The following is a 17,316-nucleotide window of genomic DNA, read 5'->3' as shown; positions in this document are numbered from 1 at the left end:
AGAGAAACCGAGCAGGAACAGCCAAGATTGAAAACCAAGGCACACCCAGAGCTGCCAGGAGCTGGGAGAGACTAGAAGAATCTCCCTCTAGAGACTTCAGAGGGCATGGCTCTGACCCCCACACCCTTGGCATCAATCATTGCTGAAGGACCTACACCAGAAGCCTGGCCTCTGTGATGGGGCAGAATGGCCAGCTGACAGCAGACAGTGATCCAGGAGGGCAGAGACAGGTTCTCAGGAATTGCGAGGAGGGGACACACCAGTGTGGTGGGACTGGGCTTGGTAAAGCAGTAAGAGAAGAATTGTCGTTTCATGGACAGGCAGATGCTCCACTTTCTTAGAGCGCAGGTTTCCTCCTCTTTAAATGGGGCTAATAGCACCTGGGGGCATCTTAATGCCAGGCAGGGATAATTGTGAGGATCTACCACTGGAAACAGAAATCACGCTCTTGGGAGAATCTCAAAGGTTGCTCCCGCAAAGCCAACCTTACCTTAAACACGTATGTGGCTCCGCCCCCACCGCCACCTCCTCCTGCCCACTCCTGCACGCTTTTATTCATGCGTATTTCTTCTTCTATCACGTTGTTCTCGCCAACACAGACTTTCTGGATTAGCTGACTTGTCTGGAGAGACAAAAAGTACAGCAGGCTTGCGCTCAAACCAGTGCACTCCACCTCCCAGCCGACAGAACTATGTTTAATGATCATGTCCGAGTTCCCAAAAAGCTTACATCCTGAGCAGCAGTAGAGAAAAATCACATGGACAGCTTAGATTCGAAATGCTATGGGAAGTTGGAGAGGAACGAGCCTTTCCTGTTAACTGATGATCAGGAAAGTTCTCTGAAAAAGGCATTTAGTTGGGCCTTGAAGAATGGAGCTATCCTGTATAAGGTTTCAGAGACTGTAAACCTTTACGGGAGCAGAAAGCATCACCTTTCTCCCAGAGACCCTCAATTCAATCAGAAAAGGAGTTGGACTTCATTATCTAGGCTGTGGAGATCCATGCAGTTTTTGAGAAGTTACGGTTCCACACCACCATGAGAAAATAATAAATAAATAATGGGGAGTCCAGACTCCTACATTTTATTCACATCTCATCTTTGGTAAAATCATGTTTCCATTTTGGACATCTTAATTCTTCTCACTAATGTGCCATTTCTTGCCTCCAGAAATCTCCTGGCACAGCCTTGAGATGGTGTTCCCCATGTCTGCTACATAGACAAGAGAATGAACTCTGTAATCTGGATTCACCACCCAGTCCTGGTGACTGTGACCAACTATTATTCAATCTCTGTGAGCGTCAAGTGTAGAATGGGAGTTAAGATATCACGGGTGGTTGTATTGGCTAGTATACCAGCACAGTGTCTCACACATTTTTAACTGCCTCAGTCTTGGCTCTGACCCATGGTAACCCCGTGCACAACAGCTCTATGTGCTGCCCAGTCCTATGCTGGCTTCATGATTGTTGGGTATGCACCATTTTTGTGGTCACTGTGTATTTTGAGAACCTAGGGGTCTCCTCTTCTAGCACTGTATCAGACAATATTCTATTGTAACTCATAGGGTTTTCACTGGTTAATTTTCAGAGATATATCTATAGGCCTTTCTCCCCAGTCTGTCTTAATCTGGAAGGTCCACTGAAACCTGTCTGTCATGGATGACCCTACTGGTATTTGAATTACCAATGATATAGCTTCCAGCAGTATAGCAAGACCCAAGCTACCATAGTATGACAAACCGACAGACGGGTGGTGGTCACATGTGTTAAAGACTGAATAAATAGCATATACCATCTTATCTAGGAGCTCTGGTAGCATAGTGGTTATGAATCGGGCTGTGACTCTTAAGGTCAGCAGTTCGAAACTACCAGCCGCTCCGTGGGAGAAAGATGAAGCTTTCTGCTTTCGTAGAGATTTACAGCCTCGGAAACCCTGTGCAGTGTTGCTACGGGTCAGAACCATCTCGACAGCACTTAACAACAACCATCTTATTAGGAGTTTCTTGCTGGTGCAAATGGTTAGTACGCTGCTGCTAACTGAAAAGTTGGAGGTTCGAGTCCATCCTGGGAAGAAAGGCCTAAGTGATCTGGATTTTAGCAAAGCAGCTCTTGAAAACCGTAAGGATCAGTTCTACTATGACACACATGAAGTCGTCATGAACCAAAATCAACTTGACAGTGACTTTTGTTTACTTAAAATGCATTGTATCTAAAACTCACTTCTGATCCCACCCACGCTCTTGGTGTCCCTGTGGGTGTGCTAAAAGTTTCAGTAACACATAATCCTGACATCCCTGAATAAAAAGAACAGGGCTTCCAGAATAGCCACCCCTGCTTGCCTGACCCTGCAGCTCAGACAAATTCTCCAAATGCCATTCTGACCTCAGAGGAAAATGACTTTTCTTTCGCTTAATAGAAAAGAGCCAATAAAACATCAAATTTCCATCGAATGCTGCTGTGTAACCAGGCAGTGGACAAGGCAATTCGTCTTGAGCCACTCCTTATGCTAAACCATTCAGGGGTGCCGGCAATGAGCGCTAGAGGAATTGCCAGATAAATAGCCGAGATGCAATTTGTTTTATGGCATTTTGGATTTAATGATGGAAATAATTTGATATTTTTTTTTAGAGTGGATTTAGTGTGGGTGGAAGGCTCCGAATTGCTATTGTAGAGACTGACATTTCTCTTGTGTATGTACCACACATTCCAAGGCCAGGGTAGAGACTGCTCCAAGTGAACCTGGCTAATTGACTCCTGGGAAGGACACAGATGTATGGGGTGTCCCCATGGGGGTGGAGCTCAGGCCAGGTGAAGGAGATGGGGACTCTGAATTCAGGCTGCTAGCTGGGCAGACAGAATACAAAGTCCAGTCCTGGCTCTAGCTGGGTCTCCATGGGTGAGACATCTTACCCTGTTGGTCTTGTCTATCATTTGTAAATAAAGGGGCTGCCCAGTCTGAGCTAGCAGTGCTAAGAATGTGCATCCCCTAGATTCTGCTTTCTTTCCTCCACTCTTCTGGCTGGCACCACTAGGACCTCCTCTCTGCTCCCCGCTCCCCCAATGTCCTCTTCCCAGGAACAGAATCTGGAGATGGCTGGAGATTGTTGGGATGGGGAGGAGAGAGCAGATGGCCTCTGGATGACTTTAGTGTGAGTAAAGCCCAGATGTTTTAGTTAACTAGACCCTCCTCTACTCCTGCTCCAGTGTCTCCTTTAAATGGGGATAGTGGTGCTCAAGGTATGTTGTGGGAACAATGATCAGTTCTCAGTCTGCATCTTGCTGGACTCACAGCAGCATTTGGGACATTGCTCATTCCTGTCCCTAATATGGAGTCCTGGTGTGGAGAGAGAGAATTATAAGATAATGGAATTTTGCATAAATTTTTTTGAAGTCCCCTTCTACACTTTCTTTGCCTGACTTCCAGGATTCCTTTGAATCTCTTCCTACCTTTCCAGCTTCTCCTTCTCAGCCTGCTTTGCTGCTTCCTTCCTTTTATCTTTAAATGTTGAGTCCCCAGGACTTCACCTCAGTCCTCTTTCCTGTCTCTACCAACTATAGGCATATTCATCTTGTCTCAGTTTTATCTTGTTTCTTCCAAGTAAGTCTGTATCTCCACTCTAGACCTCTCTCCTGAATTCCCATTGTCTTCCAGACATCTCCACTTGGCTCTCTGCAGACCTTGGTAACTCTCTGCGTCGCAGCGTCGCATCCTGAACTGACCCTGCCCAGATTTGCTCCTTCCTCAGCATTCCCTATCCTTGAGTGGTAGTACTCCCTCCTCTTAGTTGCTCAGGTGCAATTCTGGGAGTTAACCTGATCCCCTTTCTTTCTCAAAGTTCTTCATTGAATCTGGTAGGAAATGCTTTTGAATTCTACCTTCAAAATATGTCCAGAATTCAACCACTTTCACCACCTCCACAGTTACCATCTTGGCCCAGGCCACCATCATTTCTTACTGGATCAAGGCAACCTCCATCGATTCTTTGTCTCCCTGATTCTTTCCTTGCCCCATACAGTCTGTTACCCACATAACAGCCAGAGTGAGCCTTTTAATGCATAAATCAGATTATGCCACTATTCTGCTCAAGAATTCTGGCTCACAGTCCTTACACGAGCCTCTGCACTGTCTCTGATCCAGACCCCATGATGTCAGACCTCATCTCCCTCTTGTTCCCTCTACTACATCTTGTGTTCCATGAGCACACAAGGCATGATCCCACCTCTGGGCCTTTGCCTACCACCCCCCTTTCAGGTCACTTTTTCAGGAGACCTCCCTGGACCAACCTGGCTCCCAATTCCAGCACTCCTGACGTCCCCACTGTTGTTCACCCTTACTTTTCATCTTCAGACATACTGTGTAATTAACTTATGATTAATGTAACTTATGAACAGCTATCGTGTGTCTGCCTCCCACCCCCTGGCTTGAATGTAAGTTCCTTGAGAGCAAAAATTCTTGCTTGGCTCATTGATGAATCTCAAGTTCCTAAAACAGTGACTGGCACAGAGCAGGAGCTCAGTGAATGTTTGTGGAATGAATATGAGTGAGTTGAGAGCTGTCACAATAGTTGTCTTGGGGATGATGGTAGCAGTAGGATTTCTTACACTTAGTGGTTCTCATCTGAGGTTGACTGTCCCCTGGGGGACATTTGGCAATGTCTGAAGACATATTTGATTGTCATGTCTGGGGGTATTGATGCTAGTGGATCAGGGATGCTGAGCATCATCCTACAATATATAGGATGGATACGCTCTCATCGTGATGAGTCACCTGGTCCAAGATATCAATAATGCTGCCTGAAAGGAACCCAGAGAAGCAGGGAGAGCTTAGCAGCTGGAGCCCATTCCAGGCACCAGGTGCTCAGGTGTGGCCATGGGCACAGGAAGAGCAACTCCCCACAGATGAGCCGTCGAACCAGCAAAGATGCCAACTCCTGCTGTTTAATTCTTAAAGTCCATGGCATTCTGTAAAATGTCTCTCTAGACACCATTTTTCTTCTGCCCAGGGAAAAGTGGAGATTTATGTAGTGCCTGTAACCCAGTTTTCTTCCTGTCTCCCCAAATGGCTCCTGGGCAGACGCAGATGTAGAGCAATGGGAAGAGCAGCTACCATCTCAAATGCCCTGCCATGCCTGGCCCGACCGGCAGAGGGGGCTGCCCTCTGTCCCAAACTGAGAACTGTCTCTGCATGCAGGCTTTCGAACTCTCCCTGCACATCCACGAAGTTTGAGAGCAGTAGGTTGATTAATAAAATGATAAAGTGCAGCAACCCAGAGGAACGAGCAGATTACAATTGAATTAAAAGAAGAAGGAAAAAAAAAAAAAAAGATGTAGTCCTGTGAAAAGACGTAACTGATTACAATCCAATCAAGTAAAAGTCCCTTGCAGAAGTCAATGCAATCTTTCTGGTTAGATGAAAGAATTACATTCACACTCAATAAATTCCTGTGAAAATTACAGCCAGCCTGTAATTTAATGACTTAATATATTAAAGCAGGTTGGAAAGTCCTGATTATAGTTGCTAAATAAAAGTTGGAGTCTAGACATTTCTCATGCAATAGGTTGCACCTGCTAAGCTTCCTTCGTTAAGCATTAAGCACTGACAAGACTGAGGCCCCTCTCCAGTTCCAATACACAACTGGGGGTATTGTGTATTGGAAGTGGGGAGCTGGGCTTATTTCTTGCTGCCTCCTCAGTTCCCAGCCCAGAGACGGCTTCTTAGATGTCTTAAGTTTCTTTTGCAGAATTGAACTGCTTTCTTGGTAACCCTTATTTTCCCATCTTATTTTCCAAGGCTGCTCTTGAATAAATTCCTGGGGAAGGAGCCTGGGTCCTCCCCAGCACAAATGCTTAGCTTCCTGGACTGGTCCCTACCTAGGGGGAAGCTGATCCTATAGAGAGCTGAACTCTTGCCAGCACAGTCAGTATGCCTGGGTTCTGCTTCCCCAAAACAGGCAAGAGGCAAACAACTAGGGAACTGGGAGATAGCACAGCGGCTGCTTAATTAGTGTCCCCTCTCTCATTATCCCTCTTTGACAGCTGGACACCCACTAATCTTTCTGGATTGATAAAACCCCCATGGGGTCAGAAACCAGAATGACAGTCTCTGAGGCTCCAGAGGCTGCAGTCTGGTTTGTCAAGTGATGAACTACAAGTGAGAAAGGGAAATGAATGTGGGAGAAATCCAGGCCCAGTTGTACAGGGCAGGCTGAAAACAGGAGCCAGAGCCCCTGCTTTATGCCTCTTTGTGGGGTCCCGTGCCTCCATTTTCCTCATCTGTAAAATGGGCAGATGGACAACATGGCCTTTCAACTCTGAAAGGCCTAATTTTTAAAATTATTTTTTAAAGTTTTAATCACACAAATAATAATATATGAATACTTTCTTTTTGTAGTATTTCTTGATAAAACACCCCAAAGTCCTCTTCCCCAGAAACAATATGACTATGTGTCTGTGATTTTGAGCTTAACAAGAATTGTTTAACCCTGGTGTGGCACTGTAGGCTAATGCATCAGACTGCAAAGTCATTTGAACTGCAGGGTTGGTGGTTCAAGATCACTAGCTGCTCCTTGGAAACCCTATGCAAGGTTGCAACGGAATTGACTCGATGGCACTTAACAACAACATATAACTAAAGGAGATGATGCTCTAGCAAGAAAGTTCAGGAAATGAACTTCAGGCTCATCTAGTATTTCTGCCCAGGAGAGTAATATTTACTGGGTCAGGTAGGATCCAATTTTCCAGTTTTAGGGGTCACTTATGAAAACCACACCTCAGTCATAGTCCCTGTGAAACCCCCAAAACCACACATGCTGGGAAAGAGAGGAACTTACAGGCAGAACAACAGTACCTCTGGCTCAAGGGGTGAGTCTTACCATCTTCAAATATGACCCCCAGAAAGTGGTGTTAGGCACTGGTACCTTCCAAGGGGCCTCCTGGACTGGGATTGAGTGTGGAGGAGAAAGCCCTGCTTTGGACACTTACGCTGGGGCAGGCGTCCTCGCCCTGCTGCCCGACCAGGATGTACAGTATGTCGTCCTTCTCCAGGTTGAAGATGCCCAGCACAGACACACCGTGGGACCGTATCATGGTATTCTTCCCTCCTTTCCCGCCAGCCGCTCCGTAGCCCGAGATGCTGCAGTGGGATAAAGCACATTGGCTCCTGCCATGGTATGAAGATGGACCCTGCATGCCAGCCTGCAGCCTCCAGTGGGCAAAGGGGAGAGTCAAGGTCATAGAGGACAGCCGGTTGTCCTTAGAGGACAGCTGATAAGGTGAGGAGCTCATAGGGGCTGTACTATGGGAAACAGTGACAGGCTCGATGTTTGTGTATTAGCGGGGGAGCCAGGGTGATGGTTTATCAGGTGCCTGTGATTTCTCCCTGTCCAAGATCAAAGAACTCACATGTTGATACTTACACGTTTTGTAACCTTAGACAAGTAATGTAACCACCCAGAAGCCGTAACATAACCATTCTGTAACCATATCTGTAAAATGCGGATACTAAGAGAATCTCTCTGTTACTCTGAGTCCTTGGGTGGTATAAATGTTTAGCATGTTGGAGGTTTGAATCTATGCAGCAGTTCTGTGAAAGAAAGGCCTGGTGGTCTACTGAACCAGTGAGAACCCTGTGAAGCATAGTTCCACTCTGACACACATGGTGTCATCCTAAGTCGGAATGGACTCAGCTACAACTCCCACCTCAGGAATAGGAGCCCTGGTGGCTTAGTGTTTAAGTGCTTAGCAGCTAACCCAAAGATTGTGGGTGAAACCCACTAGCCTCCCCATGGGAAATAGCAGTGGCAGTCTACTTCTGTAAAGATTGATAGCCTTGGGAACGCTAATAGGCAGCTCTGTCCTGTAGGGTCATTGTGATTCAGAATCAACTTGACAGCAGTGGTCTGGGTTGGTTGTTTTACCCTATGTATGTGATGAAGATTGAGGGAATACAGACATGTCATTTTTTAGGATTGTCGCTGTCCCTCAGCAAGCACTTAAGTATTTATTATTATTACTATTGTTATTATTACTGGAGTCCTGGTATGGCATTGTAGGTTAAACACTGGATTGCTAACCAGAATCGTCAGTTCAAACCCCCCAACCACTCCTAGGAAGCCCTATACAGGCCACTGTAAGTTGGAACTGACTTGACAGCATTTAACAACAACAGCACCATGATTATTATTAATGGTGATAGTAGTAGTAACTGACTGGGTGCAGAGTTTTAAAGGCTCCCATGGGGTCCAGAGAGCTGGAGGCACTACATGGAATAATAGAGGCACAAACTGTTTATCCCCATGCCTCCAGTAACTCCTTCTGGAACAACATGTGTTACAGTAGACAGGCCATCCCAGTGAAAGTACAAACAGTGTGGGGACATGGGATTCTTTCTGTTGAGGCAAAGTTAACAAAGGACGAGGAGAAAGGAGCTCAGTTTGTGAACCTTATCAGGAGAGTGATGTCTTGGAGACAGCTAGTATACTGGCAACAGATGTCTCCCCAGAGATCGGCTGTCAGGGAAAGGTGACTGGGAGGGTGTTCATGGCTCCGTGTATTCAGATTCTAGGTCCTTTCTGAAACACTTCCAGAAAGAAATGCAAGCCGGCTTTGTCCATATGTACACACTGAGGCTCCACCATCTAGAATCCAACCACCAGTCTATGAAATGTCCCACCTTCTAAGTACGCAGAGGGGCCTCCCCAACTGAGTTCAGGCCCCTGCTGTAGAGACACCTGGATGGCAGTGGGAGGCAAATGGAGACTCTCTATCCCATCCCCTCAGCCAGTGCGGAAGCACTGATTGTAGTTTATTCCATAGAGGGCATTGTGGGAAGCTGTGGTTAAGAGGAGATGTGTGCCAGGTACCAGGCCTTTGAAGGGCTTACAAAGCAATTGAGGAGGTGAGGCATGGCTATGACAGTAGAAATCTCACTATAACTACCTGATGCTGAGTCAATTCTGCTCATGGTGTCCCCATGTGTGTCAGAGTAGAAGTGCGTTCAGTAAGCTTTTCATTAACTGATTTTTTGAAAGTAGATAGCCAGGCCTTTCTTCCAAGGTGCCTCTGAGTGGACATGAACCTACAGTTAGCAGCTGATTGTATCCACAGTTTGTACTATCCAGGGATTGCAATCTCACCATAGGTTGCTGACACTGAGGAGATGAAGTGAAGTGGCTGTAGGCACAGAGATTCTGAGATCCCAGTGGTCTATGGCCTAGCTGCATGTCCTACTAGATTCCCATCGACTTCAGCAATAAACAAAGAATGATTCTTATCTTCCTTTCCAAACTCACAGGGTAGTGGGGAGGTTCAACAGCTAAAGAATATGATGAAGCAAGAGCTGCAGACCTTGGCAGAAAGATAAAGGTATTCAGAATGTCACAGCCCAGGAGGAGAAAGGGCCAGGAGGTCTTGGCTTGGTGGGGGAAGGAGCAAGTTTGGAGACAGCTCCACAGAGGAGCTGGTGGATGGGTAAGAAGCTCAGACACGCAGAAAGGGGCAGAGGCTTGTGTGAACTGAAGTGAGAAGGCAGAAAAGCTTACAATATGCCTGCCTGCAGCAGGAGGCAGGACCAGGGAAATGTTGTAGATTAGGGGTGTGGGGTGGGCCAAAAGAGTGAGCCGGAAGTTGAGGCCAATTACTGAGCATCCTACAATGTTTCAAGAGAGAAAGCTTGCTTCTGTACGTTTTAGCATGGCCCCAATAGTCATAAACAGTAGGTGCTATTCATCTCAGAGTCCTGGTGTGGCACTGTAGGATAAGCACTGGACCACAAGGTCGGTTTGAACTGCAAGCTGGCAGTTCAAACCCACCAATTTTTCCTTGATAACCCTATACAGGGTTGCTATGAGTCAGAACAAACTTGAGAGCATTTAACAACAACAATTCATCTCATTTGACAGATGAGGAAACTGAGGCTCAGAGGGACCTCACCTGAGGCCACACAGCTGGCAAGGAGCCCTGGTGGCACTGTAGGATAAGCACTGAACTGCAAACCACAAGGTCAGTAGTTCAAACTCACCAGCCACTCCTGGAGAAAGATGAGCTTTTCCTTCCTGTAAAGACTTATAGCCAGGGAAACCTTGTACAGGGTCACTATGAGTTGGAATTGACTCAGTGACAGTGGTTTTGTATATATGGAACGCTGGATAAAAATGTCATTTCATTCATCTTATGTCATGTCATAAGAATCCATGATTTCCATGGAAGACTTCTGCCGGAGACAAGGTCCCAGTCCTGTCCCCTTCTGTTCAGAGGAGGGCTGGCTAAGAGGTAAGCTTTACCCCTCATCCTTTTTTGCATCATTAGTATAGTCATTTACATCAATCTGCATGCATTATGAATCATTCTGAACTCTTTCACATGTTTAAATATAGCCAAATTATTGTGTTTTCAAAGTTGTTTGTTCCTGGCTCTCTTTTTCCTCCCTAAGCCTCCTTTCCTATTTCTCCCTCTTCCATGCCAGCCCCATCCCTGCCCTGACCTAGCTGTGGACAGTGAGGTGGGATGTTAGATCTCTTCCTCCCTCTGATGCCTTAATGGTTAGGGGCAACTGGGTCAATCTCTCAGAGCCTCAGATTTCCCCCACTGCTGACAAAAACAAGGACAAGTTCCCCTGTCCTCACTAGCAAGAGTAGTGAATTTCATAATGTTGCAATTTAAGACAAAGTACAAGGTAGGTCTCTGGGCTGGGGTCAGATCTCTATGCTGGCCAGAAGCCAGAATTTACTTTCCTATGTGGTGGTTTCTGGGTGGTGAATATAGTTAATGTTCTTGGCTGCTAATAAAAGGACTGGAGGTTTGAGCTTGCCCTCAGGCACTGTGGAAGAAAGGCCTGGTGTGATTCCTTGAAAAATCAGTCACTGAAAACCCTAAGGCATACAGACATACACGGTATCACCATGAGTTGAAATCAGCTTGGTGACTACTAGCTTGGTTGTGTGTATGTGTGTGTGTGGTAGTCTCAGTCCCACACTTTCAAACTTGACTAGGGGCTGGCTTAAAGCAGAGGTGCTGGGAAGGGGCGTCTCCCTTATCAGCCTTCTGATGCCTGAAATCCCACCATTAGAACTTAACTCCTTTGGAAACTTTTAGATCTCACTCCAAGGCTCTTCAGGAGTGGGATGGTGTTACAATGAAAAACACAAGGACTTCAGTGCAGAGAGACCCAGGTCTAAATCTAAGCTCTGTTACGCAGGACCAGGGTTGTTGTTGTTATTAAGTGCCGTCGAGTTGGTTCTGACCCATAGCGACCCTGTATAGGGTTTCTGAGGAGCCGCTGGTGAACCCTGTAGTTCAAATGGCTTTGCAGTCTGGCGCATTAAACCACAGCGCCACAGCCACTTTCAGGTAAGACAAATGAGTCACCTTGCTCTCAGGGACTGACCCTGTGCTTAAATGATCCCGAGAATGAGAGAGCACCTCCTTAATTTGTCCCTGAGGTGCCTGCTTCCCTCACCCATCTCCTAGCCCTGCCAGCCTTACTCACTAGCTATGGGTAGGTTGTGTACCCTCACTCTATCCCTGTTTCTTCATGGATAAAATGAAGATAATAAAGTAATAAATAATATCAAATAGTACCATATTTGGTAGTGATTGTGTGCCACCAAGTTGATTCCAACTCATAGCCACCCTGTATAGGTTACCTGATGCTGTAAATCTTTATGGGAGCAGAAAGTCTCATCTTTCTCTTGCTGAGTAGATTTGAACTACTGATCTTTCAGTTAGCTGCCCAGCCCAGTCGACTCATAGAGACCCCACATAGGATTTCCGAAGAGTAGCCATTGAGTTTGAACTGTTGACCTTGTGGTTCAAACCGGCCTTGCGGTCCCGTGCATTATCCTACAGCACCACATCAAGACTCCAAATATAACACAATATATAATAATAAAACCAAAACCAAACCAGTTGCCATGGGATCAGTTCCAACTCCTGATGACCCCAGGTGTGTCCGAGTAGACCTGTGTTCCATAGGGTTTTCAGTGGCTGATTTTTCTGAAGTAGATTGCCAAGTCTTTCTCCTGAGTTCCTTCTGAGTACACCCAAACTACTGACCTTTCGGTTAGGAGCTGAGCGCTTAGCCATTTGTGCCACTCCACTCAGAGTCTCCTGGGGGATTATAATACCTACTTTGGAAGATGGTGGTGAGAATTAAATGAGAGGTGCTGTAGGATAAGCACTAGACTGCTCCTTGGAAAGCTTATACAGGTGCTTAACAACAACAACAATGTATGTAAAGGGCCTAATTCAGCACCTGAGGTGGGGGACAGTGAGAAACAAGTATGGCTGCTGTTTTGAAGGATGCTTTTCTGGGGAGGCTTCTGGAAGGGAGAAGAGGGCACATGAATGAGGGTCTGGTTCCTAGAGTGCAGGCAGTTGGTGGAACAGGGCACAGTTAAGGGGGCCTGGGGCCAAGGTTGGTCAGTATCATCTAGGACCTGCTCTTTAAGGAGCTGGGGGAGCCCAGACAACCCTTGCCATTTCTGAAGACTTCAGACCTTGTGGATCATGTTATACAAACTCATGCCACAAAAATAACCTCGGAAGCTTCTTGGCCACCCTTTGTAAACAATTTATTTTTGATGGTTGACGAATGACAAGAAATTAATATACTTGTCACTCAAGTGGGGAAAATGACTCGCAGTGATTCCAATTTACTGGAGATTACAAGATACTGTTTTTGACGAGCTCATGCGAAAATTTGTTTTTGTTTTCCTCATCTAAATCCATGTCCCCTGGTCAGAATGGATGTTTATTGGGTTTGCATTTTGTATTATTGACTGTGAGCTATTGTTGCCTGATGTAATTGAGTTGTGAATCTTTTTAAAATAAATAATTAGCAGCAAATCAAAGTGGCTGCCTGCCGGATGGATCCTGAAATGACAGCACAGCTGGTGGGCAGCTCAATGTACCGCACCTGGGAAGGGAGGGGTGAGTGGATCCCCACTGTACAAAAATGGGTCTGGAGAAAGAACAAGCACCTGATTCCTCTCCTAGGGTTTGACCTCTAGCTCTCTGTGGGTCATTGGGGGTGGGGGTAGAGGGCTTTCCTTCCTCTGGGTCTTAGTTTCCCCATCTGTGAAATCAAGAGAGTAAGGTTTGCCCTGCCAGCCCTGTGAGAACACATGGACATGTAATTGTGTTCAAGGAAGGCTGGGAAAGTGGGGCATTTCTGTTCATGTGGATGAGTCTTTTGAGTCATCAGAAGACAGCCCTGGAGTCAACATCAAAGGGGTCCTCCCAGGCTCATTCCAAATGGCATCAATGACAAAGACATCAATGATCCATTCCTCCCCTCTACAGAGCTGGAAGGGATCCCTGCGACTTCTTGACTTCTTGCTCTACAGATGGGGTCGCTAGAGAGCAGAGATGACTCACTTTGAAGGTCACATGATGAGCCAGTGGCAGAAGTTGAGCTCAAACTCGGTTCTGCCTGCAAACCATCAACCTTTGTCTCATCCCCCTGCTTCTGACTTTCCCTGCTTTGAACTCTTCTTGGTGATGGCTTATCTGTACAATTACTGTGGCGATTAATCATGCCTTGTGACATCTCTTCTATTATTGTCTAGGACTTCATTGGCATTGTGGACTGTTTTAACTCTTCCATCCTGTGGTCAAAGGGCCACATCTAGAAGTTTTGCAGCCTCTGCTCACAGCCTGGTACATAGTAGTGGCTCTTGGTGGATGGAGTTGAATTGAACGACACATGCTAGTCCCCAGACCCAGGTGAAGAAATGGGTGTCAGGGATGGAGAAATCAGGACTAGTTATGGCCCCGGTCCACTGGCTGGATTTGCTGGCTCCAGCTGGCATCTGGGGTCTCTTGTATATTCTGTCTGAAGAACAAGCGAACCATGTGAAACGTGCCCCCAGAACTGTGGGCCATGCTTGACAAATGTTTTTATAGATGATCTGTATGTGTGTGTGGTGGGGATGGAGATGGGAGCTGGGAAGGATGCTGAGCCCTATGGAGGTAGGAAGGCAGGCAGACAGACAGGCTGTGGGGAGACAGAGGATTAGGAAGGGAGAGTGAGAGGCTGACAGGCCTGCATCTACTGAGAACTGGTGGGGTGCGGTACATACCCAAACCCAAACCCACGGCTATCAACTCAATTCTGACTTATAGCAAACTTATATCATTCTCAGACAGTAAATCTTTATGGACGCAGACAGTCTCATCTTTCTCATCTTTTGTGTTCCACACAGAGTTTGATTAAACCCCCCTAACAGTGCTCTGGGCCCAGCTCCATCATTGCCTGTCTCCATGTTGTGATGAGGTCGAGGACATTGTCCACGGTCACCCACCCCTGCGCAAGCCCCACAGTCCATGCTCTGGTGGCTTCTCCACCCACTGACCCCCGTCCCGTCTACTCAGCCTGGGCAATTCTAGAGTTGTCACCACTTAGCACACAGTGAAGAAATCTCCTAGCTGGCAGTTGCCATTGAATACTCCCAACTCATGGTGACGGCATGAAATGCTACCCTGTCCTGCACCATGATCGCTTGTGGTCCACAGGAGTTTCCCTGGCTGACTTTTGGAAGTAGATCACCAGGCCTTTCTTCCTATTCCATCTTAGTTTTGTGACTCTGCATGAGGTTCATTGGCTGGGAATGGAACAAGGCTCCCACGTGGAAGACAATGATTCTACCATTGAAACACCACAGACCCTGGCTATTGCTTTAACCCTTACTTTCTTTCTCAATAAAATTGGAGGACACCCACTGTCCTCATGTCTTCCACCCTTAGGCCTCAGTAACATGAAAGGTACTGCTTCTTCTCTCAGCCTCACATCCAGTGAGTCCTTAAACATGTCTTCACCTGCATCCTCCTCAACATCTGTCTTTTCTCTGTTGTGGTTTTACTCTTTTTGACTATGGCCTGCAACCATCTTCCTGCTACTCTCCCTGCCTCTGGCTTGTTTTCCTCAATCCCAGAATCACACAGGCACCAGAGGGCGCTAAAGGAATCCAGGAGAGATTCTAGCTTTCTCCAAGTCCACCTCAAGTAGGCCCAGGCTCTAGGTAGCACCATGGCAGGTCCAAGACACACAGTTTCATCCCCATCCTTCTTTACTGCCGTGGAGACTAACAGAGGTGTCTGTCTCCTTGTACAAGTCATTCTTGAATGACTGGTTGAGGGAAATCCCACTTTCCTAACCTCTGGGAGCAGTTTGTGTAAACCTCTATTTGTCCATTCTGCATTTCCCTGAAATGCTTGTTACCTGTGCCATCTTCTTTGGCTGCAGTTCCTCTAGGCCAGACACTGGGTCTTATTCTCCTTTGTACACTTGGTGTTAGGCACAGCATCTTAATCAGACCTTAATATGGTTCACTGATCTTTGAGAATCAGAAAAGGAACAGTCTGGACACCAGGACATATGTATTGGTGACCACATCAGAGCTCACAATTTTGACAGAGGAAGTGGTGGTTATCGGGAAGGGGAAGCCCAGGGCAGGTGAGGGAAGAGGAGGCTTTCAGGTGTTGAGCGGGAGTCTCCTGAGGGTGTTTTCAATTGTTTGTGTCCCTGAGAAGCCCAAGGTATGATGGTCTCAGATTGGAAGAGACAGTAGTTAAGTGCTTCACAGTCCTCTCTCCTTCACCTACTTCTGTAGGTAGAGAAGTCACCTGAAGCAATGATGTAACCAGGTATCACAGTACCTACTTCCAGGAATAGATGGGACCCACCAGCCGCTCCTTAGAAACCCTACACAGGGTCGCTTTGACTCAGAACCATTTGTGTTAACGACAACAACAATAAGGCAGCTGCTCCCAACCTTCCTGGTTCTGAGAAATTTTGTTTTAAACACTTTGCTGTGTTCTTGCTTTGCTCACTAGATGAGCTGCACTTATTAAATAACAATGAATATGGAGAACAAGTCTTTCAGAAAAAGGGCATTAGATTTTTCACCATGGATATTGTGACCCGGAGACATGTATAAAAAGCAAATCAGTGAACTGTCAGCTTCTTTGATTGTAAGTGAGTAATGTGATCGAAACCTACTGTCATCTAAAGCTCTGAATCTCCTCCAGAGTCAAGAATGCTGTGAGGGTCAGGAATATCCTGTTACAGCCTTTATTTGGTTTAAAAACAAAAATTAAACAACATCAACAATAAGATACCCAAACCCAGGGATTTTTCAGTTTGTTTGGTTTTGATACTTTAATTTCAATACAGCTACCTCAGGCCAGTTCAAAAAGTCCCCCAGGTCAAAATGTCTCTTCTGCCAATTTGTACACATTGAAGTATTTTGCTTCAGCAGAAAAATTGCTCCTTGGCTATATTTTCAACCAGTTCACCAGGCAGTTCTGCAGGGGAATGAGCTAGTCTCAATATTTCGAAAAGATGAATAGAAACCATCTCCTTTTTTGACTAGGATTATTTCAAACCAGTGTGGCAATGTGGTGGCAACTCATGCTGTGTAGAAACCTGACTAGCCTTAAACACAGCTGTGGTCAATATAAAAAAATGAGCTAATGGATTAATTATTAATAAATCCAGTTCCTCTGGCAGGCAAAAATCTTTCAAGTCATGAATCCCATCTGAGAAAGTCAGAAAAGAGTTCTTGAAAATGGGAAGTTTGGGCATACCTGTCTATGGGATCAAGATGTTCTTGAAAAGAAGTTCGGTTACTACTTGCTACTTGACCCTAGCCTTGTTGCCCCTGCTGATTTCTCTGCCTAAAGCAGTGGGGCAACTAGCGTGCAATAAGCACTTACTATGTGCAGCTTTGTGCTAGGAGTTATCTTTATCACAAACTGGGTGGTGGTACCATCCAGCTTGTTCCAACTCATAGCAACCCTGCATAGGGTTTCTGAGGAGCAATGGATGGGTTTGAACCTCCGACCTTATGATTAACAGTCCAGTGCTTATCCTACAGCACTATACCAGGGCTAATAAACTGGGTGACAGCTGTTGCTAACTGTTGTCTAGTCAGTTCCAATTTATAGGTACCATGTATGGGGTTTTCAAGGAGTGGCTGGTGAGTTTGAACCACTGACCTTGCAGTTCAAATTGACCTCGCTGCCCAACACTTATCCTATAGCACCAGATCAAGACTCCCACAAACTAGGTGGTGGGGTGGTGATGTGCCTTGGAGTTGGTTCCAACTCATAGTAACCCTGTATAGGGTTTCCAAAGCTGTAAATATTTTCCTGTTGTTATGTGCCATCGAGTTAATACCGACTCGTAGTAACCTTATGTACAGCAGAACAAAACACTGCCCGAATCTGATCCAACCTCACTATTGTTGCCACGCTTGAGCCCATTGATGCTGCCACTTGGCCATTCCATCTCGCTGGGGGTCTTCCTCTTTTTCTCTGACCC

General features: G+C 46.2%; 1 protein-coding gene across 1 annotated transcript in view; it reads right to left on the bottom strand.

Annotated features, from left to right (window-relative positions):
• ALK (anaplastic lymphoma receptor tyrosine kinase) overlaps window positions 1-17,316 on the bottom strand; it is a 1,400,642-nt gene that overhangs the window by 134,333 nt on the left and 1,248,993 nt on the right. The window contains exons 13-14 of the mRNA XM_006835167.1: window positions 6,978-7,128; window positions 491-622 (exon numbers count right to left, since the gene is read on the bottom strand). Coding sequence (XP_006835230.1) covers window positions 491-622; window positions 6,978-7,128 — 283 coding nt within the window. The remainder of the gene's footprint in view (window positions 1-490; window positions 623-6,977; window positions 7,129-17,316) is intronic.

The sequence above is a fragment of the Chrysochloris asiatica genome, unplaced genomic scaffold, assembly GCF_000296735.1.
Source record: "Chrysochloris asiatica unplaced genomic scaffold, ChrAsi1.0 scaffold00016, whole genome shotgun sequence".
Lineage (NCBI taxonomy): Eukaryota > Metazoa > Chordata > Mammalia > Afrosoricida > Chrysochloridae > Chrysochloris > Chrysochloris asiatica.
This window is presented reverse-complemented; position numbering and strand designations above follow the sequence as displayed.